The sequence below is a fragment of the Crocodylus siamensis genome, chromosome 3 (genome assembly GCF_052110815.1).
Source record: "Crocodylus siamensis isolate JL-2025a chromosome 3, ASM5211081v1, whole genome shotgun sequence".
Classification (NCBI taxonomy): domain Eukaryota; kingdom Metazoa; phylum Chordata; order Crocodylia; family Crocodylidae; genus Crocodylus; species Crocodylus siamensis.
In genome coordinates, this window is record NC_143397.1 from 748,178 (window position 1) to 773,357 (window position 25,180).

At 64.9% G+C, this 25,180-nt stretch overlaps 3 protein-coding genes and 1 non-coding gene across 8 annotated transcripts; 2 read left to right on the forward strand and 2 right to left on the reverse strand.

Moving 5' to 3' along the window:
- Positions 1-2,671: 2,671 nt before the first annotated feature.
- Positions 2,672-2,743, reverse strand: TRNAQ-UUG (transfer RNA glutamine (anticodon UUG)). Its single transcript has one exon. It is a non-coding gene; the product is annotated as a tRNA-Gln (tRNA).
- A 4,718-nt stretch (positions 2,744-7,461) lies between these two features.
- Positions 7,462-10,091, forward strand: LOC149867867 (beta-1,3-galactosyltransferase 5-like). Its single transcript, XM_090037467.1, has one exon. The coding sequence runs from the start codon at positions 7,598-7,600 to the stop codon at positions 8,594-8,596; it is 999 nt and encodes a 332-aa protein (XP_089893593.1). The 5' UTR covers positions 7,462-7,597; the 3' UTR covers positions 8,597-10,091.
- Positions 10,092-10,230: 139 nt separating this feature from the next.
- On the reverse strand, positions 10,231-13,807 carry LOC149867868 (uncharacterized). 3 transcript variants are annotated; one of them, XM_090037464.1, is made up of 6 exons: positions 13,648-13,803; positions 13,133-13,503; positions 12,923-12,997; positions 11,892-11,942; positions 11,535-11,681; positions 10,231-10,964 (listed from the first exon to the last, which is right to left on the reverse strand). In XM_090037464.1, the coding sequence occupies exons 1-6, from the start codon at positions 13,743-13,745 to the stop codon at positions 10,588-10,590; spliced, it is 1,119 nt and encodes a 372-aa protein (XP_089893590.1). In that variant the 5' UTR covers positions 13,746-13,803; the 3' UTR covers positions 10,231-10,587. The 3 variants fall into 3 exon arrangements, with proteins under 3 accessions (XP_089893590.1, XP_089893591.1, XP_089893592.1); XM_090037465.1 differs by lacking the exon at positions 11,892-11,942 and having other exon boundaries at positions 13,648-13,806; XM_090037466.1 differs by lacking the exons at positions 11,892-11,942; positions 12,923-12,997 and having other exon boundaries at positions 13,648-13,807.
- Positions 13,808-14,805: 998 nt separating this feature from the next.
- On the forward strand, positions 14,806-21,022 carry LOC149867869 (killer cell lectin-like receptor subfamily G member 1). Of its 3 annotated transcripts, XM_090037468.1 has the most exons (6): positions 14,806-17,265; positions 17,712-17,822; positions 18,877-18,966; positions 19,395-19,543; positions 20,042-20,145; positions 20,406-21,022. In XM_090037468.1, the coding sequence occupies exons 1-6, from the start codon at positions 17,046-17,048 to the stop codon at positions 20,602-20,604; spliced, it is 873 nt and encodes a 290-aa protein (XP_089893594.1). In that variant the 5' UTR covers positions 14,806-17,045; the 3' UTR covers positions 20,605-21,022. The 3 variants fall into 3 exon arrangements, with proteins under 3 accessions (XP_089893594.1, XP_089893596.1, XP_089893597.1); XM_090037470.1 differs by lacking the exon at positions 18,877-18,966; XM_090037471.1 differs by lacking the exon at positions 20,406-21,022 and having other exon boundaries at positions 20,094-20,388.
- The last annotated feature ends 4,158 nt before the right edge of the window (positions 21,023-25,180 follow it).

Below are 25,180 nucleotides of genomic sequence, written 5' to 3' on the forward strand. Positions count from 1 at the left end.
GCTCCACCACAGCAGGCTGGTTCACGCACAGAGGCACGCTCACACCCACAAAGTACCAGCTCTGGCACCCATCTCTGCCGAAAGGGCAGGAAGGGCTCCGAGAAAGCAAGCAAGCAAGCGAGCTGGCTCTGCTGAGCGCTGACCTCAGATCACCGGATTCAAAGTCCAGAGTGCTAACCATTACACCACAGAAGCCGATGAGCAAACAGCAGCCAGCCTTGAGCTCATAACCTTGGGCTCCCCAAGCCACAACAGGGATCTGGAGAGATTGGCCAATTAGTGACCTTGCATTTACATGAGACTAAACCCCTTTAATTCAAAACTGGCTGCCACTGACAGCAAGGGACAGAAGGCCACAACTGAATGCAGGGGACAAAATAAGAGCAAAGGGAAAGTGCATGAGGGTCAGAGGACCAAATAAATGCACCCACAGGGGACATTGAGCAGAGCACCCACACAGCACCCACTGACTCTCAAATGCAGCTACAGAGCAGGTGGCTACTGCTCAGTGGTGCTCTGCTTAGAGATGGGACTGGAGGAAACCCAGGAAAATGGCCCGATAATCCCCGAGGATGTCGAGGAGGTGAACTAGGAGGTCCCAGGGCTTCATAGGGCCATGAATGGGGAGTGGAAAAAAGAAACAAATGAGGGGAAAACTGCAGCCAGAACCTCAGTAAGAGATTATGGAGGAGGTGCAGGGGCTGCAACCTGGTGAACTCCAGGGACGCATGCCCAGCATCCTCCCTGGCCACAGAATGGGCACCTGCTGGGGGCGGATCTTGAACCATGCCAGACACATACCCATTGCAACAGCTCTGTGACGGAGCCATCACTGTAGGTCCCCCGGGGCCCGTGCGATCAGGGTGGAATACAAACTTGCCGCCTGCCACCAAACTTGCCTTGTGTGTCTGGGTGGGATGCGAGGACGGCATGATGGAGCGTGCTGTGAATGAGTGTGTAGGACGGGCAACACTGGGTCGTACAAAAGTGGACTGGCCGCGTGTTGTCCAGCCTGCTAAGATGATGGAGCGGGGAGTGCCGTGGGGCTGACCAAAGCGTGGGCCCCAACAGCAGCCCCACTGGGCTGGGGAACAAAGTGGGGTGTGGACCACCCTCACGCAGGAATCGCTCTAGATGGGCAAGGGCATTTACAGGCAAAGTGACTTTCACCCACTGGACTAGATGTAAGCAGGATGCTCACTCCGTGGCTTGACCCATGCACTTGGCCAGCCTACCCAGTCCTGCCTGGCGTAGCCCAGGAGGTCTCCACTCTGGGTGAGACCCACCCGGGCTGGGTCACCCCAGGCTCTGAGGAGGTCTTGGTAAGAGACTGGCAGCTCCCCCAAGCCCCGTGTAAGACCGAGCCCATGGAGGTAGAAGAGCTGCTGGTCCTATCAGGGCCCTCGGACGCAGCAGAGGAAGGTGTGCCCCAACTGGCTCCACGCTGCATGGCTATCGGCACCGTGCAGGAGACTCTGTAGGGCTGGAAGGCAAGCCAGGCCCTGCCCCACCTCCCACACGGGGAGTCTCAGGACCCTCGCAGCCACCCAATGCAGTACCAACCAGAAAACTTACAGGGCCCACCTCTGCAGGCTGGCCAGGATAGTGAAAGTGTGGCCAAGGATGGACACAACCTTGTGGCTCAAGGCCAGGAACAGGCACCACCGCAGCAGGTTGGTCCATGCCCAGATGCACTCTGAGACCCACAGGGTACCAGCTCCTGGAGAGACCAACCCTGCCACACACCTGCACAGGAGGCTTCAGGGGAAAACATCAGCTGCACTCAAACCACTGGATTCAAAGTCCAGAGTGCTAACCGTTACACCGTAGAGCCAGGTAACAAAAGCGGCCACCCTTGCACCCATAACCTGGGCCTCCCTGAGCCAGGACACGGCTCTGGAGAGATCGGGCTGCCGGGGAAGCTGTGGCAGGAAAAGTTCTTTGAGTAAATCTATTTGTTGACTAGGTCCGTGGGCGTCAGCCCACTAGTGGGGAGCCTGCCAAAGTGTGGGCCCCACCAGCATCTCCATTGGGCCAGGAGACATGGGGAGGGGCAGGGATAGCCCTCACACAGGACTTGCTGTAGATGGGAAGGGGTGTCCACGGGAAAGGTGGCTTTTGCCACCTGGACTAGGTGCAAGCAGGATGCACGCTTCGTTTCCAGACCCATGCACCAGGCCAGCGTAGCGGGGTCCAACCACCCCTGCCCGGCATAGTCCAGGAGGTCTCCAGTCTGGGTGAGATTGATCCGCCTGGGCCATCCCCTGGCACGCCCAGGGTGACGCCCTCGCCAGGATCACCAGCCGGTAGGTCGGTTCTGCCGGCCACCCGCAACAGGGACCTGGAGGCCCTGAAGAGCTCTTGGTAAAAGACTGGCAGCTCCCCCAGGTCCCTGCGAGACTGAGCTTATGCAGGCAGAAGAGCTGCTCATCGTAGCAAAGCCCTCAGAGGAAGTCTGTAGGGCCTGACGGCAGAAGATTAGGACCTGACTGCACAGGCAAACCAGGCCCCGTCCCCCTGCTGCAAGGGGAGGCTCAGGACGCTTGCAGAGACCCAGTGCCTTCCGGATCAGAAAAGAGGCAGGCCCTGTCCCTGGAGCCCAAACAGCCCCAGAGCAGAGGCACCTGGGTGCACACCACACCAGAGCAGCAAAGGCTCCAGGGCAGACAGCTGGCTCTACTGAGATTTGAACTCAGATCATGGGATTCAAAGTCCAGAGTGCTACCCATTACACCACAGAACCAGGCAAAGACTGCGCCCAGCCTTGAACTCCTTGGGCTCCCCACGCCACAGCACAGGGACCCAGAGAGACCGGCTTATTTGAGACCAGTGCACGTGGGTCAGACTCACCAAGTTATGTGAGGCCACCACACAAGGAGGGTGACTGGAGCTAATAGTCCCAACTGATTACTAGGGACAACAAATGACAAAAGGAGGTGACAGTGGGGTCAGGGGTCCAAAATAATTGCTCCCTTGGGGGTCACCAAGCAGAGCACCCAGAGAGCACCCACTGACTCAACTGCTGCCAGAGAATTGGTGGCTACTTCCCAGTGGTGCCCTGCTTGGAGACAGGACCGGACCATACCGAAGAAGATGGCCCTATGGTGTCCGTGGACCTCCTGGCCACAGCCTTCTTCCTGGTGACGCAAATCGCCAGCTTGGCCAAGGTGAGGAGGAGGTTGACCAGGAGGTCCCTGCCCTTCGTGGGGCCATGGATGGGGAGTGAAAAAATAAATGAGTGTGGGGAAAAGTGCAGCCAGAACCTCATCAGGAGATTTTGGAGGAGGAGGTGCAGGAGCACCTCGCTCTGACCCTGCTGTCACCTCCCTTTTGTCATTTGTTGTCCCTAGTAATCAGCTGGAACCATTAGCTCCAGTCACCATCCTTGTGTTGGCCTCACATAACTTGGTGAGCCTGGCCCACCTTGCACCTTGCAGGGTCTTGCTCTACTCACAGGAGGGGCATGTGTCAGGGCTGTCTTGAGCCGTACCAGATACATGCCCATAGAAATGGCTCCATGAAGGAGCCACCAGCCAAGGTCCCCGGTGGCGCATGGGATCAGGGTAGAGCACAGACTCTGCCACTGGGGTCCGTTGGCCTCACCCTTGCCTAGGGTGTCCTGCCACTTGGTGTCTGGATGGGACACGAAGCTGGTGTGATGGCACATGTGGTGGATGGCTGTGTAGAAATGGCAATGGTGGGCTGCAGAAAAGTGGACCGGCTGCGTGTTCTCCAGACTACTAAGATGGTGGAGCGGGGAGTGCCCTGGGGCCTGCCGAAGCGTGGGACCCAACAGCAGCTCCACCAGCTGGGGAACTCAGGGCGGTGGGGACCACCCTCGCACAGGACTCGCTCTAGGGCAAGGGCATCTACTGGCAAAGCAGCTTTCACCGCCTGGACTAGGTGCAAGCAGGATGCATGCTCTGTTGCCAGGCCCATGACCGGGCCGGTGCAGCATGGCCTACCCACTCCTGCCCAGCATAGTCCAGGAGGTCTCCAATCGGGGTGAGACCCACCAGGGCCATCCTCTGGTGCACCCAGAGGGGTGCCATCATTGAGACCGCCAGCTAAGTAGGTCTGCGCCCCGTGCCACCTGCAACAGGGCCCTGGGGACGGACAGCAGCCCCAGGCCCTGCGGAGGCCTTGCTAAAAGACTGGTGGCGCCCCCGAGCTCCGTGCAAGGCCGAGCCTGCGCAGGTAGGAGAGCTGCGGGTCACATCAGAGCCCTCGGTGGCGGCGCAGGAAAGCGGGCCCCAAGTGGCTCCACGCTGCATGGTTACTGGCACCATACAGGAGCCTGTGCAGCGCCTGAAGGCGAAGGATCAGGACCTGGCTGCGGAGGCCGCAAGGGGAGGCTCAGGACCCTTGCAGAGACCCAGTGCAGTCCCAACCAGCATGGGTGACTGGTGCCACCTTAGTCAGGGGGTGCGGGCACGTGCCCTACCAGCAACCACTCATTAATCATTGGGGCTGCCCTCCAGGGCCGATCACAAGGCGGCTGATTGATCGCTGCGGCCGCTTCTGGGAGCACCGTCCCCCGGCTGGCACTCGGGGGGGGCATCGTCACTCCCGCCTGCCCCACCTGCCCATCGCCCTAGTGACAGGCGCAGCCGGTCAGGGGGTGCACTGGCACTCTCAGGGGGCGCTTGTGCACCTCCATGCACCGTGGCACTCCCAACTGGAAAAATATAGCAATACCTAGGGATCCCAGCCAGGGTATTGAAGTGGTGCCACAGCATGGACGGGACCAGGTGATTCAACACCAGCGCCAACCCTGAAGGAACAAGCACCCCTGCAGCAGGCTCTTCCATGCCCAGAGACACTCACAGAGTACCAGGTCCCAGAGGGCTAACCCCGCCAGCCACAGCCACACAAAGGGCTTCACTTCAGAGCAGCAAGTAGGCTCGACTGAGGTTGAATTCAGATCACTGGGCTCAAAGTCCAGAGTGCTACCGCTACACCATAGAACCAGCCAAGTAAATGAGCCAGCCTTGAACTTGTAACCTTGGGCTGCAAGCCACCCTAGGGAGCTGGAGAGATTGGGTTGCCCAGGGAAGCCGTGGCAGGCAAAGTCCTTTGGGTAGATGTGATATCTTTTATTAGATCAAGTGAGAAGTTGGAATAAAGTTCTTTGCAAGCTTTTGGGCACAGTCACCCTTCTTCAGGCACAGAAAGTCTCTGCTGGTCTGAGATTCCAAGGAATTAAAGGAGTTGAAAGTGTGACAGGAGGTCAGTGAGAATGCAGATAGGTGGAAATTAGGAAAACAAAAGATAGAGTAGGGGAGGGAGGGGAAAAATGAGGGGGAAAACAGTGAGCAAGGGAGACTCTACACTTGTAGGTTTTCATGGTAGGAATGAGGGTGTCTGAGAAAAAGAAAATAGCTGGAAATTAGGAAGTCAAAGGCAGAAAAGGAGGGGAGGACAGGGGAGGAAGTGGGAAAAAGGAAAGTATAAGAGGTCAGGTCTCGCAGGTACCTGGTGAATCAGATGTCAGGCAGGTTGTAATGTGTCATAAATCCAATGTCGATACTGAGTCCATGGTTTCCGTATCCAGATTTGTGACGTGAAGTTCAGAGGCTGTGGAAGCTGCAGACTCTCCAGCACTAGAAGGGGTCAAGGAAAGGATGGACAGACACCGGGGAGGGATGATCTAGGCGCTGTACTGTGGGGATTTCCCAGGCTTCTGGGCTGTGCTTTGCCACGTGGCAGCGGGAGGAAACTGCCCCCCGCTCCGCGCTGCTTCATGTGTCAGGATTTTAGAGGCGCCAGGTGCTGGCTGCAGCCAGGCTGGGGATGGGGCCTGGGCTTAGCCAATGCTCCTGCTGGGACCAGCTCTGCAGGGTCCTGGCGAGACGGCTTTGCCTCTCTGCTCAGGCTCAGACGGATGCTGCATCGGTGGCAGGAGAGGATTTCCTGCCCTGGTCAGACTGAACGAGACCGGGAGTTTTGCCTTTTTCTGCAGTGGGGACACAGCCCTGGCTCGGGGTCTCTGGGGTGTCTATTAACTGTCTTTGCAGCAGCAGGATGTTGGTGGCTGCAGCCCCCCCGCCCCTTTCCCAGGGGCAGGATAGGGTGTGAAGCTTGGTGCTGTCAGGGGCAATAGGGTCATTTTGCTCAGAGGTTGGTCTGGGCTGGTTTGGACAGGGCTCATCCTGCCTCAGGCACGGCTTGGATGAGATGGTCTCTCGCTCGAGCCTCTGATACAGCCGCAGCAAGGTGGCTTAGCCCTCAGCTGCGGTGCAGCAGGCCCCACGGCCTGGGTGGGGAGCAGGAGCCGGGCAAGGCTGTCCTCTGATCTCTGGGCGGGGGAGCCGGCAGGCGAAGCTGCTTGCAGTGCAGCTACCCGTCGCTGCCCATGCAAAGCCACGGGGAGCTCTGAGGAATCTCAGGGTCACAAGCCACGGGACCGGACATGTGCAGCAGCCACGCCAGCCTCGCGCGAGCACCCTCCACGTGACTGAGATGCTGCAGAGAAACACCCTGTTGCCAGCAAACCGACTGTGCCAGTCACCCCCAAATGGCTGCAATGGCAGGCATCTGTGCTGCAGTCGACAGCATCCGCTCGGGTGTCGCGGGAGCAAAGGCCTCCCCTCCTGCTAGCTGCGCCACCAAACCTCGGGCCCAGGAGGGCAGGGGTACGAGCCCCAGGGCGTCCCAGCGGCCGCCGTGCTGGGCACGGCTTCTGTGCTGCGCCCCAGGGCGAAGGCAGTGCAAGGCCAGGAGCTCGGGAAGAGGAGCCTGAAGCCAGGTAAGCTCCCTGGAGAGGGAGGTTCTGGAGGGCACCAATGGCGGGGAGCCCCGCACCCGGCCACGAGGGGAAACTGCAGATCCAGGGCCCGGAGACGGGTGCTCACAGGCTGCTTCTCCGCCCGAGGCCTGGAACTGCACCGCGGTCGGGGGAGAACCGCTTCGGCCCGGCCCGGGCCGCAGGGATGGCGAGGGCCTGGAGCAGACTTCCACGACTTCAGAGGGAGCAGCCCCAAACCCGCGCTCCCCTGACCGGCGCAGGCTGTCACAGGCACCCCGGACTCCTCCGCCATTCCTCGGCGGGGCGGCGGCGGGTTTGCAGGCCGCTTGACCTCCGCCGCAGCAGGGGACGCTGAGGCCCGAAGGACCCTGCGGGCGCCGGAGGGGGGAGTCTCCCTCCAGCCGCGGGGGTCAGCAAAGCCGTCCCGCTTGGGCTCGGCGGGACCCGAGCTCGTCTCGGGCCGGGGGCGGCTCTGCCTTCGCCGGGGGGGCACAGCCCCCGCCCGGAGCCGATCCGGGCACGGCGGAGCCGCCCGCGCCCTTCGGGGGGGGGGGGGGCGCCCATGTGCCGCCCCGATTGGCCACAAGTTTTCAGCCCCGCCCCGCCTCCGAACGCCCTCCCCTGATAGGCTGCGGCCCGCGGCCCCGGCCCCCATTGGCCCCGGCGCCGCCGCTCGGCCGCCGCGGGGTTGCGCCCGGCCCGTAGCGGGGGGGGGGGGGGCGGCCGCCCCCCGGGCCGGGTCCGGCTTCTCCTCCCCGCCGCAGCCCGGCGGAGCCCCGCCACAGGCAGCGCCGGGCCGGCGGGCGCGGACCAGGCCCGGCCCCGTCGAGCGCCCGGCCCGCGGCCCCGATGCGTGCGCCGCGCCTGAGACGGCTGCTTTGCGCCGCCCTGCTGCCGGCGCTCCTCCTGCTGTGGGGCCTGCGGCTGGGCGCGGAGGAGGCGCGGGCGGCCGCCGGCCGCCTCCCCCTGGCCCGCTGGCGCTCCGGGGGCGCGGCCGCTGCGCCGCGCGGGGTGGACTTCCCGGCCCTGCTCGCCGGCCCCGGCGCGGCGCCGCGCTGCGAGCCGGGGCAGGTGCTGCTCATCTTGGTGACGTCGGCGCCGGGGCACCGGGAGCAGCGGCGCGCGATCCGCGGGACGTGGGCCGCCCGGCCCGGGCCGGCGCCGCTCCCGTGGCAGGCCGTGTTCCTGGTGGGGCAGGCGGCGGACGCGGCGACCGCGGGCCGCATCCGGCAGGAGCAGCGGGACTTCGGGGACGTCCTGGTGGGCAGCTACCGGGACACGTACCGGAACCTGACGCTGAAGGTCATGCACGGGCTCAAGTGGGCGGCCGAGCGGTGCCGGCCCCGCTACGTCCTCAAGACGGACGACGACTGCTTCGTCAACACCGACCGGCTCCCGGGCTTCCTGGCGCAGCTCGGCCCCGGCCCCGCCGGCCTCTACGCCGGCTCCGTCTTCTCGCGGGAGAAGCGGCAGGTCATCCGGGAGCCCTCCAGCAAGTGGTACGTGTCGCGGCAGGACTACGGCCCCGACGAGTACCCGCCCTACGCCAGCGGCATCGGCTACGTGCTGTCGCTGGAGGCGGCCGCCCGCGTGCTGGCGGTGGCGGAGCGCGTGCGGCCCATCCCCGTGGAGGACGCCTACGTGGGCATCCTGGCGCAGGCGGCGGGCATCCGGCCGCAGGCCAGCGCCCGCTTCGCCAAGCACAACGTGCGCTGGCGCGTGTGCAACTACCGCTACCTGATGGTGATCCACCACCTGAGCCCGCCCCAGCAGGAGGCCGCCCGCCGCAGCATGCTGCAGGCCCGCGACGCCTGCCGCGACAGCCTGGAGGTCACGCGCTGGAGGTGACCGCCCGGCGCGCGGCCTGCTCGGGGGTGCCGCCAGCCGGGCGGCGCACCTCAGCCCCGGGCTGGAGGGAGTCCGGGAAGCCTAGGCTATGCAGCTGCTTCTGTAACCCGGGGGGCTGGGCTGCACTCCCGGCCTGACCCTGGACGACCTCGGGCGGCACTGCCCGCTCCCTGCCCCAGCTCCCTTCACGCTAACACGCTGACCTCGCCAAGCCCTGCCTGCCTCCAGCAGGAGCAGCCCGGAGGCCTGTGCGCAGCGATGGAGCCTGTCCGAGGGTCACAGTCGTAGAGACGTGGGGCTGGCCAGGACCTCGATGGCCACATTCGGTCCAGCCCCTGCCTGAGGCAGGATCAGCCCTGTGCAAACCGGCCCGGACACATCCGCAGTCCAACCTCTGAGCAGCGCGACACCGTCACCCTGAAACGGCCCCCGGCATCGTCCCCGACCCCGCGCAGGGAAGGCAGGGGGCTGTGGCAGCCAAAGTGCTGCTGCTGCAAAGGGCATTAACCGTGTGAGAGACCCCAGGGAGAGGCCGTGCCACACTGCATAGGAAGGCACCCCCCCCGCCCCCGACCTGTCTGATCGGGGGAAACCCCTTCCTGCCCCCAGTGCAGCACTGGTCTTACTTCGAGCACAGGGGCAAGACCCTGAGGGGCTGGTCCCAGCAGAAGCATTGGCACAGCCCCACCTCCACCCCAGCCTGGGCTCCAGCCAACACGCAGCACCCTTGGGGGAGGCAAAAGCCCCTGATGTAGCGGAGAGGAGGGAACAGCAAAGCCCAGCAGCCTGAAAATCCCCATAGCAGAGCATGGGCACAGCTGCGCCGGGAGCATCCCCGCCCAGCGTCTCCTTGAACGCCTCCAGCGACGGAGAGTCTCCGGCGTCTCTCCCGCGGCCTCCCGGCTCTGACAGCGAGGAAGCGATTCCCGCGACCCGGTCTAAACCGACTGTGCTGCAACGTCAAGCCATTGGTTCACGTCCTGCTCTCTGCCTCTCCGGGCAAAGCTTGAGGTCGGGATGCTGGGGTGGCTGTGGCCCCCCTGAGGAGAGGGCGCGATCCCCGTCCCTCTCGCCCCACAGAAGCCCACCTGTGTCACTGCTGTTAGGGGTGGTACCAGGCCACCCCCAGCTCCTCCCCAGCCAGCACAGCCCCATGGTCCCTGCTCCCAGCCAGGGGCCGTGCGGACGAGCCGGGCAGCTGCCTGGTGCTGGCTGGGTTGGCCCTGGAGCCCCTTGGGAAGGGGAGGACGGGGCGATTCCCCCTCTGCAGGAGCAGGCCCGGCTGTGGGCAGGGGAGGGGGGGAGGGCTCGGGGCTCAGGCCCGGGGGTGCCTTGCAAACCATTAGCACTACAGGACGCAGAGCGGGGAGGGGGGGGGGCAGGCGCTGCCCACTGCTCCCAGCGCCGCGGGCTCCAGCGGCCGAGGGCAGAGCTCGCGTCACCAGCGCTCCAGGGTGCAACAGAAGTGACGCCTGCAATAAAGGTGACAGCCGCAGCCAGAGGTGCGTGCTCACTTCCACCCCCACTGGGCTTCCCCACCTGCCCTCCTCCTCATGGCCCAGGCCAGGGGCTGGGCCCCCCTGCCAGCATGGGGTCGTTGCCACCCCAGGTGGTAGCCGGGCGAACAGCTGGTGGGGAGGGTGTTGGCGCCCAGGCTCCCCGCTCCCAGGGCGGATCAAAGCCCTGGTGGGGTCAGCGCGGCCGCTGGGCAGGGACTGGCCGTGTCCCAGCTGCCCTGCAGTGACCGTCCCCATCCCCAGGGACGCCGAGGCTATGCCCAGACGGGCCTACAAGTTGCCCCTGCCCCTCAGTGTCTCCGAGACTGACCCCCAGAGATCAGATGCCCCCTGCCCCGGTGAGCGAGTCAGCGCTGAGCAGGTGGAAAACCCTCTGCGTTTTATTAAAAACAGTAAAAATGCCCCAGAGACCCAGGGGCTTCACTAGGCCGGTCCCTGCAGCGACCCCACACGCTAGACCCCCCCGCCCCCTCCTCAGTGTGGGGTGAAGCGGGGTGTGGGGTAGGCCGAGGTGGGGGGCACGGTGGGCCCCTTGCGGTAGGGCAGGGTGCGGGGGGCGCTGGGGACACCGGGCTCCCTGGGAAGGAGCGGGGGCTGGGAGCCGGCCCTGGGGCAGAGGTCGGGGTGGAGCGGGGTGGGCAGGCCCCCAGGGGCCGTGGGGTGGGGCTGCGCCCGCAACAGCAGCTCCTGCAGGGTCTCGCCCACCTGGGCCAGGCTGTCGGAGAGGCCGTGCAGGCGGGACACGGTGTCGCTGGCCAGGCTCTCCAGCAGCGCCTGCTGCCGCTGCGAGGTCTGCAGGATCTGCACCAGCAGCTGCTGCATGCTCTGAAGCAGGTGCGCCGCACCGGGGCCTGCAAGCAGACGGGGTGCGGGGGTGAGCGGGGGGTCCTGCCCCGCCTGCCGGTGCCCGGGGTGCAGAGAGGAAGGCACGTCCCCTACCGGAACTTCATATCCCCTCCAGGCTCCCCCCAGGAGCAGGGGGAATAGGCTCCCTAATTGCCCGGGGCAGTGCTCACCCCTGCCCAGCATGGCAGGCTGCAGCTGCCCATGCCCTGCCCTGGTTTCCCCACCCCAGCGCTTTGCCCCTTTCCCTGGGGCCCCGGGGGAGCTCTGCCCTGCTCCAGGTCCAGCCAGGAGGGAGCCGGAGAGAGGAAACAGCCTGTCCCAAGACAGTCCTGGGGAGTGAGGACCCAGCCCCTAACTGGCCTCTCCAGCTGCCCAGGGCCGAGGGGGCTCACGGGGACGGAGGCTACAATCCATCTTGCTAGGAGCCAGACTGAGACCTGGCAAACTCGCTGCACCCACACCGCCACGGGATGCACAGACCGGCCCTAGGCCCTACCAAGGCCCGGCGGCTGCACCCGGGCAGCGACGGGACGCGGGCAGCACGGCGGCTGGGGGCACGCGGGCGGCTGGCGTACCTTGGAGGGCCGCAGCCGATGCCTCCTCACCGTCCAGGTGCTCATCCTCCACCGCGGTCTCAGGTGGAGCCGGGTCTCCGGCAGCGACCGGTACTGCTGGGTCCTGGGCCCCCCATGCTGTGCTCGCCTGATGCTCCCCGGGGGAGTCTGTGAAGGGAATGACAATCACGTGTCTGCTGCGAGCACCGGCCTGCCACGACCCGTTTCTGCCCGCTGGTCACAGAACAGCAGCCACGGCCCCAGGTCCCCCCCGTGGCCCCCGCAGTGCTTGCCCGTAGCGGGGCCTGCGGCCGGCTGGGCTCAGGCAGGGCCAGGGGCCACGGGAGCTGCCCGGGGCAAGGGGGTAACAAGTCTTACGTCCCACAGGAGCAGGAGCCGTCTGTGCTGGGGACGTTGTGTCCTGGGAAGCTGTGGGGGGAGAGTCAAGAGTGGTGTGATGGCGGCTGCTGAGAGAGCACGACTAGCTCTGGCCCCGGACCAGCGTCCGTGCTGGCACCCGTCACCCCCCCCGGCCACAGCTCCGCAGCCCCGCGGGGCTCACAGCATCATACAAGCTGCGGACAAAGGCCGGCAGGAGTAACTCGCCCATCCCTGCAATGCAGCCGTCTCTGGGGTGGAGGGTGGCGGCTGTGTAACAGCGCGACCAACGCTACCCGGCAGTTTCGGGCAGGAAGTGAACAACCCCACGTCCGCGTGAACAACCGGGGGGGCTTGGGAGACAGAGGGGTGATTTCCCGAGGTGGAACGTGGCCAGGACGCCAGGGTTCGTGGCTGGCCGCGGCCTGGACAGAGACCCCTCCTCCGTGGCGCGGGGCCCCCGCCGCAGAGAAGCAAGTCCTCCCGTGGCATCAGTGGGGAGGCAAGAGGGGCAGGCATCTGTACAGGCCCGGGCACCCCGTGGAACAGCAGAGCCCTGCCTCCCCCCAGCCCGTGCCGGTGCCTGGATGCGGCCGCAGCCCCAGCCCCAGAGAAAGGTCCTGTGCCCCGTTACCCGCCCCGAGCTTGCCGAGAGCAGGCCGGAGCCAGAGCCGCGCTGCCCCGGGCTGCCTCCCAGACGCCGGCAGGGCAAGGCAATACTTGGCTCGCCCGCGGAGCCCCACACCTGGGGGGTGGGAAAGGGATTAGGTTTGCACCCGAGTGCCAGCTCTGACGGGCAGCCCAGGGCCAGGGTGCGGCGCAGATGGACAGCGGTCCCCGCCATGCACCCCCAAGCCAGTACAACAGCCGCACAGAGCAGCACCCCCGACCCTGGGGCTCAGGGACCGCCCGGGGCAGGTGCCACGAGGCTGCCCGTGGCTGGGGCAAAGTGGCAGGAGGGGAAGAAAAGCAGCCCCTGGCTCCTGCCTGTCCCCCCCCCCAGTCCCGTGGTAGGCCAGGCCCCGAGGTACCTGGCAGCTCTGGCGCAGAGGGAGCCGGGGCCTGGAGGGACGGTCGACGCCTGGCAGGAGGCGGCTTCGCCAGGGCTGGGAAGGAGGGAGAGGTCAGGCCACGCGGCGGGCGATGGAGCCCCACCCGGGACGGGCTCGCCCCGCAGCCCCCTGCTGCAGAAGGGGCCCCGGGCTGGGGCAGACCCTGCGGCAGGGCCCGGTCGCGCTCACCGGGCAGGCGCCGCTCCCCGAAGACGGGCCGGCCCGCGGCCTCCCAGAGCCGCTCCATGGCGCGGTAGTGAGGGGGCGTGCGAGGCGGGCGGGCGCCGGGCTGCCGGCGGGTCTCCCGCTCGGAGTAGAAAGCCTGCTTGAGGGCCTTCCACTTGGCGCGGCACTGCGCCACGCTGCGCCCGTAGCCCGCGGCCGCCAGCCCCCGGGACACCTCCCGCCACCGCGCCTCGTTGGGCCGCGACGTGGAGGCCATGAGCAGCCCCACGGCCCCGCAGCCCCGGACCAGCGCCAGGAGGCAGCCCACTTCCTGCGGGCTCCAGGCCTGGCCGCGGGGCATCGCGGCGGGCTGGCGCGCTCCTGCGCGCGGGCACCTGCGGAGACAAGGGCCCGGTCAGGGGGGCGCCTGCAGGCTTCGGGTTAGGGTTAGGAGCTGCGGGGGGGGCCGGGAGCTGGCACCCAGCCCCGCGCCCGCCGCCGCCTGCCGCGGCCGCGCCCCGCCCCGCCCCGCCCCGCACCTGCGGCCCGGCTCCCGCGGCGGCTCCAGCGCGGGCGGCCCGGGGCGGCGCGGAGCTCCCGCCCGGCCCGGCCCGGCCCGCAGCGGCGCTCGGAGCATGTGCGGCCCCGGCACGGCCCGGCCGGCCCGGCCACGCAGGGCGGCGCTGGGAAACGTAGTCCGGGGCGGGGGCGGCACGGACAGACGGCCGGCGGGGGAGGGACACAGCCAGGGATTTGCCGGGCGCGCAGAGACAGAGATGGGTGCGCGTGGGGGCCGCACAGACACCACCCGCCCGGTGCGGGACGGACAGGCAGCCGTGGGGGCGCTCGCGTGGCGGGCGGGGGTGGAGAGGCGGCGATGGGGACCGGGGCTGGGCCCCTGTTCTGGGCGAGGTCGGGGCTGGGGCCCTGAGCTGGGCATGTCCCTGGGGGGCTGGGCGAGAGCACCCACCTCCACCCAGCCTGGCTGAAGCATGTGCACGTGTGTGCGCACACGTCTGTATGTGTGTGCCTGTGCATGCGCGTGATGCTTGCACATTTTTTTAAAGGGAAATTTTTCGTGTTCCAAGTCAAATCAACCAAATCAATTCCAAATCCATGAGTCATTCAAGAACCAAATGTGGCCCGGCTACCGCAAACATCCTCCACCCTTGCCTGGGGCTTCAGAAGCCTCCAGATCCTTTGGCAGGCATCCTGTGTGCAGGCCCAAGCCCGAAAGCTTGTGGTTGGGATGCCCCCAAGTTAGGCTTTCCCTCGGCCACGTGGCTGTACGCCCAAGTTAAGGAGGAGTCTCCCCTTTCCATGAAGCTGGTGTGCACACATGTACATACATGTCTGTGTTAGAAACACGTGTGTTAGAAGCAGCTCCAAGTGCTCACTGCCCCTGGAGAGGCAGGGAGGGTGATGCAGGGCAGGCCCCCCCCCCCCCGATCATCTGGCCCCCCCTTGCTGAGCAGAGCTTGGGGGGGGGGCTAGGGCAGCAGGGGCTCGGACGTGCTGGGTCTCCAAGCCCCCAGGATCCAAGCTCTGACACAGAGGGACAGGACAGGGGGAAAGGCAGGGACGTGGCTCTGCATCAAAGAGTGATACACGTCCTCAACTAACAGCACGGGGTCAGAGGGGGGCACACGGAAGTGCTCTGGGTCTGAATACAAGGGGGTCAGGGGAAAGGGGCTTAACGGTGGGGTCTGCCACCGACCTCCCGGCCGGGGGGAAGAGCTGGACCGGGAATTCTCACGTCAGCTCACGGAGGCAGTTAAGTCAAGGGGCGTGGTAGTCATGGGTGACCGAAGCTACTCGGACATCTGCTGGGAAGAGCAGTCTGCCAGGTCTGACCGCTCACATAGGTCCCTAGCCCGAATGCAGGACCTCCGTCTAACCCAGGGGGTGCACACCGGGGAGACGCCTTGTTGGACCTGGTGCTGGCCACGGGGACGGCCCCGTGCGGGGGCTGCGGGGGCTCGACCACCGGGGCGACAGCGATCATCGCCTGCTGGGAGTCACCATCCAGCGCACGGTGGCAAAGGCCGGCAGCAAGGCAGCAGCCCTGGACTTCAGGAGGGCCGACTTCACCGAGCTAAGGAGCATAGTTGGGGAGGTGCTGAGGTCCCGGAGGGGAGGGGAGCCGGTGTCCAAGGAGAGTGGTCGCTCCTTAAGGAGACGATCCTCCAAGCTAAGGCAGAGATGGGACTGGGATGAGTGACCTGGATCAAGGACAACAAGACGTCCTTTTTAAAATATGTAGCGATTAAAAAGAAGCTACTGGGTAACGTGGGGCCCCTGCAAGACATGCTAGGAAATCTGGTCGTCACACCAGACGACAAAGCTCATCTATTTAACGACTTCTTTGCCTCCATTTTCCTGAGCAGGGACTGGATCAGCCCCCCCACCGGCCCCCCCTCAGGCCCCCGGGGAGGCGCAGCCAGGCCCAGGGTCAGGGCGGATCTAGGTGGGGAGCGTCTGGCAGGACTGGACGTGTTCAAATCAGCTGGTCCGGACGATCTCCACCCCCGAGTGCTGCGGGAATTGGCTGCGGTCATTGCGGGACCCCCAGCACGGCTGTACAAGCACTCGTGGGGCTCTGGTGTGGGGCCAGAGGACTGGACGAGGGCCAACGTGGTTCCTGTCTTCAAAAAAGGGAGGAAGGAGGACCCAGGAAACTATAGGCCAGTTAGTCTTACCTCAATCTCCCTTCTTGTCAGTGCAGAGGCAGGAAAGGGATCTGGGGGTCATCATTGACTCCAAGATGAACATGGGCCGGCAGTGTGGGGCCGCGGTCAGGAAGGCCGACCGCACCTTGTCGTGCATCCACAGATGCATCTCGAGCAGGTCCAGGGAGGTGATCCTCCCCCTCTACGCGGCACTGGTCAGGCCGCAGCTGGAGTCCTGCGTCCAGTTCTGGGCGCCACACTTCAGGAGGGATGTGGGCAGCACGGAGAGGGTCCGGAGGAGGCCACTTGCATGGTCGGGGGCAGCAGGGCAGGCCCTATGAGGAGAGGCGACGGGACCTGAGCCTGTTCAGCCTCCACAAGAGAAGGCTGAGGGGGATCTTGTGGCCTGTTATAAACTAGTCAGGGGGCACCAGCAGGCACTGGGGGAGTCCCTGTTCCCCTGAGCATGACCAGGAGTGACCAGGAATAACAGTCACAAGCTGGCAGATTTAGGCTAGACATCAGGAGGCGCGACTTCACGGTCAGGACGGCTAGGGTCTGGGACCAACTTCCAAGAGAAGTGGTGCAGGCCCCTACCCTGGGGGTGGTTAAGAGGAGGTCGGGTGAACACCTTGCTGGGGTCGTTTGACGCCAGTTCTCTTTCCTGCCATGGCAGGGGGTCGGACTTGATGATCTGCTCAGGTCCCTTCCGACCCGACCAACTACAAAGCCATGAAACTATGTTGGCCCACATCCCAGCCTGTGTCATGGGCTGCAAAGCGGCACAAAGCCGGCCACGGGAAGGTGCACAGGACGCCGTGCAGGGGCTGGCCCCTGGCACTGGGCACCGGGCCGTGGCCTGGCCACAGTCCCAGGCACTGCTGTGTTGATCATGAGACCTCTCTGCAGGGAGTGCCCCAGTCAGGGGAAGCCGCCCACGGCCCAGCTGTCCATCCCAGGGGATGGGGGGACTTGTCACACGCTGCATGCATGAGCCACCAGCTGTGATGGGGCAAAACGGGGGCCCACGGTGTTTACAGCGTCATGGTCCGATGAGGACGGCTGTGGGCAGAGCGGAAGGGCAGCTCTGGGCAGGGACAGCGGCTCCAGCACTTTTGGAGTTGGCCTGGGTGCTGGCCCCTGCCTAACACTGTGGCTGGCGTCCAGCACAGCCCACCAGCCCTCGGCACGGCCCCGGGGGTCGTGGCTCGTCAGTGAGAGTGGAGTCCTTTCCCCTTTCTAGCAGAGCCGGCGGCCTCGAGCGAGGGATGTCGTGGGGATTCCCAGCCCGGCGAACGCTGGCCCAGCTGGTGCCTCTGGGGATGCCGCAAGAGCGACACTTTTCATTTCACGTCACGTCACGGGGGGGGGCAGTGGGGAGGAGCAGTTCCTGGTTGTCCCCAGCCGGGAGCCCCGTGACAGTCCCCAGGATGGCGGAGGAGGTCACCTACGCCGATCTCCAGTTCCCCCCGCCAGCCGTGACTACAGGTAACGAGCCCCCCAGACTGTGCCCACCCTGGCACCTGCCCCACCCTGGCTTCTTGGGGGCCGGGCGGGCGGGCCAGAGCGGCCAGGGAGGAAGCTGCAGCAAGTGTGGGGATGGGGGTCATGGCAGCTCATGGGGACAGACCCACGGGCCGAGCTAGCGCTCACGGGCATGTGGGTGCACAAGCACTGCCACGCAGCCGGGCAGGAGGGGGCAACCCTGTTTCCCTGGGGCATGAAGAGACCTGCAGGGCGGGGGCACAGCTCCTAGGCTGCGGGGGGTTGACAACATGCAGCAGGGGCAGCAATGGGCCAGTGACCCTAACTCTGGCGCTTCATGTGCTGGTTTCGGGGGACCCTCCCCAGCCCCTGTGTGCTGTTCCTGGGGGGTCTGTGCTGACCCCTCCCGGGGTCCTGCTCCCAGCTCTGGCTGCCCATGTCCCCCTCAGCCCTGCAGCACTTCTTCCAGCTGTCCTGGCGTGGGGCTGCGCTTGGCCTGGGCTGTCTGTGCACCCTGTTCCTGCTCTGCCAGGTCCTGCTCATCAGCCTCAGCCTGCACCGTGAGTATGGGGCATCAGGCAGCTGCTCCCCCCTGCCCCCAGCCTCTCACCTTGCACAGCCCCCGGGCTCTGGGGCAGGCCAGGACATAGCCTTCCCACCCCCCCCTCCAGTCCCTGCCCTCCTGGGGGCATGTCCCAGTGCCAGGGCTCAGCCTCCCCTTCCTGGGACATTGCAGCACAAATCTCTGCAGCCCAGAGGGGAGGCAGAGACCCCAGCAGCTGAAAGCCAGGGCAGCAAGAGGGCGGGGGCGGTTGTGTGGAGGGGGGAGGGCAGATGGAGGTGCCTTAGGAGCATTTGCATCAGCCTCATGACTCCAAGCCAGGCCCTGCTGCAGGAACCGAAAGCCACAGCATAAAAGTGAGACAAGGTGCTGTCTGCTCGCGCTGCCGGGTCCTGCCGTGGGCACTGGAGCGTGGCCTGGCCGGGGTGATGCCGGGATCTCAGGCAGGGGTGGATCTGGGGGTGCAGCGCTGCCGTTGCACCCCCTCGCACTCCTGCTGCACCTGGGCTCTAACACCATTGCCTGGGAGGGGCCGCGGCATTTCTATTCAGACAGGGCCAAGAGATGCAATTGACTTCATGGCTGGTTGTCATCTCCACGACTCCTGCTAATCTCTCCACTCCGCAGGTTTTGTTCAGGAAGACTAGGTTTTGTTTTATGGATCTAAGCAGTGCCAATTTAACTACAACTCAGGATACAATCTCTTTTGATTATTTTTTGCCTAGTTCGTTGTTGTTGTTTTTTTAACTTCATCTATACTCTAGCATAGGAGTGCACGTTCCAGTAGTTACGTTTGGCTTCACTTTGATCTGAATCATATCGTGCTAGCCCCCTACCCCATTGGCAGGGCTTCTAGGAGAAAAATGTGTTGTTATACGTGATGATATGTCACCCCCTCTGCACCCCCCTTTCTAAAACCGTGGATTTACCCTTGCTCCTGGGGCGGCCGTGGGCACGGGAGGCAAGGGCCAGCTGGTGCCAGGTGCTGCCCGAGCCATGAGGCCAGACTAGAGGGTCCGTGGGCAGCCGGGGCTGAGGCTCGTGCTCTGTAGTTGTAGGGCAGATGGGGAGCTGCGGTGAACGTACCCGGAGCAGAGAGGATGGCCTGGCCGGTGGGCAGGCCCCGGGGAAGCTCCTGGCAGGTAGGAGAGCAGAGCAGGGCCCATGTGGGGGAAGGTGGGAGGCTGCCCCATAGAAGAGAGGGCTGGAAGTCCCCATGACCTGGCACTGGCTGTGCCCAGCCTGCTCGCTCCTGCTGCCTGTCACCAGTGGACCCCTCTGGCCACCAGCCCCGGCTGGGGGGGGCAGGGAGCAGCGCCATGCCCCCGAGTGCATCCCTCCCGGGGTCACAAGCCCCCGCCTGTGCCAGCTCCTTGGGGATGCCAGCTGGGCTCCCCTGCCCCACCACGCTCAGCTGGGTGACAGCACCGTGCCCCAGCTCGGCTCACGCTGCGGCCCTGGGACCAGGCCGCAGTGGAGCTCCCCTCTCTGCCCCGCTGCCCGTGTGCCAGGGGCTTTGTGTGGGGCCGGCTCGGCTCCCTGTTGTGCCCACTGCTCGCTCTCCCTGCAGGGCAATGCCAGTTCTGCCCGGTCGGCTGGCTCTGGGAGGCTGGGAGCTGCTTTTACTTTTCTGCAACCAAAAGGAACTGGGAGGGGAGCAGAGAGGACTGCAGTGGCCGAGATGCCCAGCTAGCTGCAGTCCGGCCCACTGTCATGCTGGTGAGTGCCCCCCGACCTCCTCAGTGCAGCTGGAGCAGGGTGGGGGCCCCCAGGGATTTGCCCATGCCTGCAGCTGTGGCAGCGCATGCAGTCACCCCCTGACGTCTGCAGCAGGGCCCACGACCCCAGGGTCCAGGTCTGGGTTCTCGTGGCCTGGCCGGGCTCGGGGACCCACCTGGCCGTGGGAACTTCAATGCAGGCAGACCTGGCAGCCTGCAACTCAGCCCTGCAGACAGGGAGCTGCCCCTCTGGGGAGCATGCATGTGCGTGCACGCCCGCAGCAGGAGCATGCATGTGTGCCAGCGTGTCCATGCTGGGCTGGTGGGGGGAGCCCTTGCATTTGTGCCTGCAGGGTCCCGGGGCCACGGGCTGGTGCATGCAATATAATTGTGCCAGGGCAGCACCTCTTTGCCCACATGTGTGACCACGGCAGCAGGTGCAGTATGCGCATGACAGGCGTGGGACTTGCGCTGACTGTGCCGCCGCACGGTGCCCTAGGCTAACCTGCAACAGGTGGCTAACACCAGCGTCTTCTATGTTGGGCTGAAAGAAGACAATCCGAGTTCGGGCTGGAAGTTTCTGGATGGCTCCGTGCTGGACCGGTGAGACCCAGACTAGCCCCCAGTCACCGGCTGGAGGCCCGCGTGGTGTTGGGGGACTCCTGGCTGCTGCTGCAATGTCAACGTGGATGAGGGTGGCATGGGCATGGCAATGAGACGGGGCTGGGGCATTGCACCCTCCACAGGGGGGGCTGGGGCTATATAGGGCTGGTGCTGGGGTGGGGGCTGCTCCCAGCCAGGATGTCCTGGCGTGCTCCACGGAGCAGCATTGACGCCCTGCCCTGCCTTGCCCTCCCCTCCAGGCAGTGGGTGAAGCGGAAGAGCGGCTCATACCCCTTCTGTGGCAAGCTGTCGGGCTCTGGGCTGTCGGGTGGCTACTGCTGGGAGTCCCATCATTGGATCTGTGAGCAAAGTGCGGCCGTGCTGCAGTGGGACTCTGGCACCGTGCCCCCCACCCTCCACCGGGGCAGCATGACCTATGTGTGTGCTGGTCCCCTGTGAGAGCCTGGCTGCAGCCCCATGCAGGGCACTGGTTCCCCTTTGCACCCAGCCCAGCCGTGGAGACCCCCGGACCCCCAGGACTCTGCTCTGCCCCAGCAACCCCTACCCCCACCCTCTGTACCCCAGTCCCTGCTGCCCAAGCCCCCATGCCCTACCTGGGGGTCCTGCTCCCTTGCTGCCTGCACACTGCAGGCCCGTGTGTGCTGAACCCCCATGCATGCTGCCCAGCACACATCCCCCTGCCTGGCCGAGCTGCAGGTCCTGGGGACAGTGCCCAACCCCGCGCATGTGCATGTGCTGCTTGACCGGTGCTGCTGTGACTGGTGGCTGGGGAAGACACCCAGGAGCTGGGGTGAGTGGCAGCAGCATCCGCAGGGTTGTGGTTCCCATGCATCTCCACAATAAACCATGAAGCTTTCCCCAGTTGTCTTCTTTCCGGGCAGTGTGGGGCTGGGTTGGGGGGGGTCCTGCGGGGATCAGGGCTTGCTAGCTCTCTGGGGAGCAGTTTGGAAGGGCAATGCAAGCCTGAAAGGGCCTGACATGAGACAAGCATCTGGGGGACGAAGCAGTGCCCCCAGGCACAGGCCACAGCACCCAGCTCAGCTGCATGAATGGGCAAGTGCACTATTGGGGGGAGGCCTGGGAGGGCAGAGAAGCAGATCCAGGGTACCTTGTAGCATCTGGAGCTGCCTGAGGACATGCACAGGAGGGCAGGGAGCGCGGGGCCCTCAAGGATCACCTCCAAGGCGCCCCGAGCCTGACCCCGCGCATGCAGGACAAGGGCTGCATAGGGCAGGTGGGCACCGTGACCTGCAGCAACATCTGGCCAGCAGGTCGTCCTCACCCCACCTGAACAGCAGGGCCCTGGTACCCGGACAGCTGTGAACCAGCCTGGGGATGGGACAGCTCTGGCCTGCCCCGGCCTACCCTGATGGCTTGTGTGAGGTCCCAATTAACTGCCTGGCGAGGCTGGTGTCATATCAATAGCAGCAGGGCAGAGCTCCACAGCTTGCTGAATAGGGTGAATGTCTTCCTGCCGAGCCCTAGGCTGAGCCCTGAGCCCTGGCACGCACCCTGACCGGCTGTGCCCCGGTGCAGCAGTGATGGCTCTGGGTGGAAATGGCTGCAGGCTGGAGGGCTGTGCAAGCAGGGACGTCTGTGCACGGCCCAGGGGACGGTGGGTTGACCTGAAACAGTTCTGGGGCCTGGAGAAGCTGGCAGGGTAGGTGAGTGACTGGATGGGCATTTGGGTCCTCAGGTCATGTCCCCACGATGGGAGGCTGTCTGCCTTCATGGCCCTGCATCGGTCGGTGGCACGTCAGACCTGCCGGCCCCGGGCGCATTTACACCGGTGTCGTCGGTGTCCTGGAGCAGCGTTTCATGGACTTTCATAGATTTCACAGACATTAGGGCTCGGAAGATCATGGAGTCCAGCCCCCGCCCAAAGGGCAGGAAGTCAGCTGGGGTCATAGGACACGGCCCGCACGGGCTGGGGAAGTGTAACGGCTATCGCTTGCTTTCCCACCAGCAGGGTGGGACCCTGGGGCTCCCAGCCCCCCACGACCTGTCCTGGTGCTGGATGACAGGCCGCGGCCCGTGAGCCAGGGACGCAGAGGAGACCGAAGGTGGCTGCTGCTGCTGCAGGGGAGCGTCTGGGTGGGACCGCGCTGTGCCCGTAGGACGCCGGAAGCCGCCGGTCCAGCCGCAAGCCGGGCAGATGAGTCAACAGCTGAGCCCAGCACCCCCGGCTCCCGGCTGGCCTCCCCAGGACGGGTGCCGGCACAGCGGAGCCTGCCCGGGCAGAGCAGCCGCTAGCCCGCGAGGCCGCGGCCGCCGTGGCTGTGGCAGGGGCTGGCATCCGTGGGCGACAGGGAGTCCCGTCTGGGGCGGTTTGCAGGCGGAGGCGCCCCGCTGTCCTGCAGACACCCCCCTGCTGCAGCTGCAAGCAGAAAGAGCAGCCGGGAGCAACCCTGAAAGAGGAACTGACACCACGCTTGTTCCTGTACATGAGCCAACGAAGCACGGGGTGGCCGCACTTGTGGCAGGATGGTGCCTGGCCGTGTCTCTCGTGGCAGCTCGGTGTCTGGCTGGGGGGAGGCGTGCATGCCCGCCCGTAGCCCCCACGCCGCAGCCTCTGGTGGGAGGGGGGGCCAGGCCACCCAGACCCGCCGGGCAGGGGACGGTCGTGCTGCGGACGAGGCGTGCCCTGGGGCCGGCAGGAAGCCGACCCTGCCCCAGCGCAGCCTTAAAGCAGGAGAGGGAGGCCGCGGAGAGCGTCTCCGCCGGGGATGCTCCCAGCCTCGCTGCTGTTTCCCGCCGCCGCCCGTGACCTGTCCTGACCCCTGGGTCTCGGCTCCGGGTCCTGACCCCGCGTCTGAGCGCTGCCCCTCTGCCTGGATTGCCCTCCCAGGTCTCTCTGGTCCCTGGGGAAACCAGGGGGCCCTCGCCATGCCTCAGCTGCCTGGCCCGCTCCTGCTGCGCGGGGGGCCTCTGCTGCAGCCCCACAGCTGCTCCAAGGGCCTCCTGCCTCTCCCTAGCTCTGTGCTGCGGGCCCCTGCTTGGGCCTCTCTTTCCACTTCCCCCCTGCTGCTTCTCCCTTTCATTCATCGAGAGGACACCCGGTCCCTGGGGTCCCCTCTGCGCCTCGCTTCTGACGTCGCTGAGCCGCCCCTGCCATCCGCTCCCCGCTGAAGAACAAGCTGTCCCAGTGGCTTGTTCTGCTTTGCCTGCTGCCGCTGTGCAGCGAGGGTTTGCTGTTTGTGTGCACGCAGGCGAGGCCACGGCTGTGCTCCCCGGGGAGTCGCTCACTTCTGCACAGAATCCTAGAAGACGAGGGCTGGGAGGGAGCTCAGGGGGTCTCATCGAGTCCAACCCCTGCTCCAAGCAGGACCAGCCCCAGCTACATCATCCCAGCCAGGGCTTTGTCTACCTGCACCTTCAAAACCTCCAAGGTTGGAGACTGCACCGCCTCTCTGGGAGGCCTATTCCATTGTTTCACCACCCTCCTCGTGAGATTTTCCTCCTAATATCAAACCTAAACTCCCCTTCCTGCAACTTGAGCCCATTGCCCCTTGTCCTGTCATCTGCCCCCACTGAGACCAGCCCAGCTCCATCCTCTTTGCAGCCCCCCTGCAGGGAGGTGAAGGTGCTATTCAATCCCCCTCAGTCTTCTCATCTGCAGACTCAATCAGCCCATTTCCCCCAGCCTCTCCTCACAAGTCATGTGTCCCAGCCCCTGCACCATTTTTGTTGCGCTCCACTGGACTCTCTCCAATGTGTCCACATCTTTTCTGTCTTGGGGCCCACAGCTGGACACAGGACTCCAGATGTGGCCTCCCCAGTGCTGAATAGAGGGAAGAATCACTGCCCTCGATCTGCCGGCATTGCTCCTGCCAATGCAGCCCACGATGCCGGTAGCCTTCTTGGCACCAAGGGCGCACTGCTGGATCCTGTTCAAATTATTGTCCCCTGTCACCCCAGGTCCTTTTCTGCAGAGCTGCTGCCCAGCCCGTCACCCCAGCCTGCCCCGGTGCATGGGATTGCTCCCTCCTAAGTGCAGGACTTTGCTTTTGTCCTTGTTAAACCTCATGAGATCCCTTTTGGCCCAGTTCTCCAATGTGTCAAGGCCTCTCTGAATCCCAGACCTACCTTCCAGCACACCTACTGCTTCCCGCGGCTTGGTGTCCTCTGCAAACTTCCTCAGCCACGACTGGCACATCACGACGAGAGACATGCTGGGATGGGACGGGCTCCACCTTTCCCCTAAAGGTAAGCGTGTTCTCGTCTAGGTTGGCCGACCTCCTCCAGCGGGCTTCAAACTAGGCTCGTTGGGGGAAGGGGAAGATGAGGGCGGAGGAAACATCAGACTGCCAGACCAAACAGCACCCACAACTACAGCCCAGCCCAGCCCGACGAGCGAAGCGAATAAACAGGTAAGCAAGGGGGGCCAGGGCAACGCTGGGACTAGGGGGTCAGTACACACACCCACAGGAGGCCTCAAATGCCTCTACACAAACGCTCGTAGTATGGGCAACAAGCAGGAGGAACTCACCCTCGTGCTGGCTGACACCAGCCCGGACATAGTGGGGATCACGGAAACGTGGTGGGACGCAACGCATGACTGGGCGGTCAATGTCGAGGGCTATGGGCTGTACAGGAGGGACAGGACAGGGAGGAGAGGTGTGGGCGTGGCACTCTATATCAAGGAGGAATACACATCCTCGTTAATTAGCAAGGAGTCAGAGGAGAGGCACTCTGAGGTGCTTTGGGTTAGAGTACAAGGCAGTCGAGGGGAAAGGGACTTAACGGTGGGAGTCTACTACAGACCTCCCAACCAGGGAGAGGAGCTTGACCAGGAACTCTTGGGTCAGCTCACAGAGGTGGTGAGGGCTAAGGATGTGGTAGTCATGGGGGACCTGAACTTCCCAGACATCTGCTGGGAAAAGCGGACAGCCAGGTCTGACCGCTCACGTCGGTTCTTGGCCAGAGCGCAGGACCTCCGTCTAACCCAGGAGGTGCACAGCCCCACCGGGGAGACGCCTTGTTGGACCTAGTGCTGGCCACTGGTGATGACCTG

What these genes read in the sequence shown, in the direction of transcription:
- LOC149867868 (XM_090037464.1), bottom strand. Translation starts at nt 13,745, where the DNA reads ATGCTCCGAGCGCCGCTGCGGGCCGGGCCGGGCCGGGCGGGAGCTCCG. An exon ending in CCGCGGGAGCCGGGCCGCAG is followed by an intron (nt 13,504 to 13,647) that starts GTGCGGGGCGGG and finishes TTGTCTCCGCAG; the next exon opens with GTGCCCGCGCGCAGGAGCGC. An exon ending in GGCTCCTGCTCCTGTGGGAC is followed by an intron (nt 11,682 to 11,891) that starts GTAAGACTTGTT and finishes TTCCCTTCACAG; the next exon opens with ACTCCCCCGGGGAGCATCAG.
- LOC149867869 (XM_090037468.1), top strand. Translation starts at nt 17,046, where the DNA reads ATGTCGTGGGGATTCCCAGCCCGGCGAACGCTGGCCCAGCTGGTGCCT. An exon ending in CCCGCCAGCCGTGACTACAG is followed by an intron (nt 17,266 to 17,711) that starts GTAACGAGCCCC and finishes TGTCCCCCTCAG; the next exon opens with CCCTGCAGCACTTCTTCCAG. An exon ending in CCCGGGGAAGCTCCTGGCAG is followed by an intron (nt 18,967 to 19,394) that starts GTAGGAGAGCAG and finishes CTCTCCCTGCAG; the next exon opens with GGCAATGCCAGTTCTGCCCG.
- LOC149867867 (XM_090037467.1), top strand. Translation starts at nt 7,598, where the DNA reads ATGCGTGCGCCGCGCCTGAGACGGCTGCTTTGCGCCGCCCTGCTGCCG.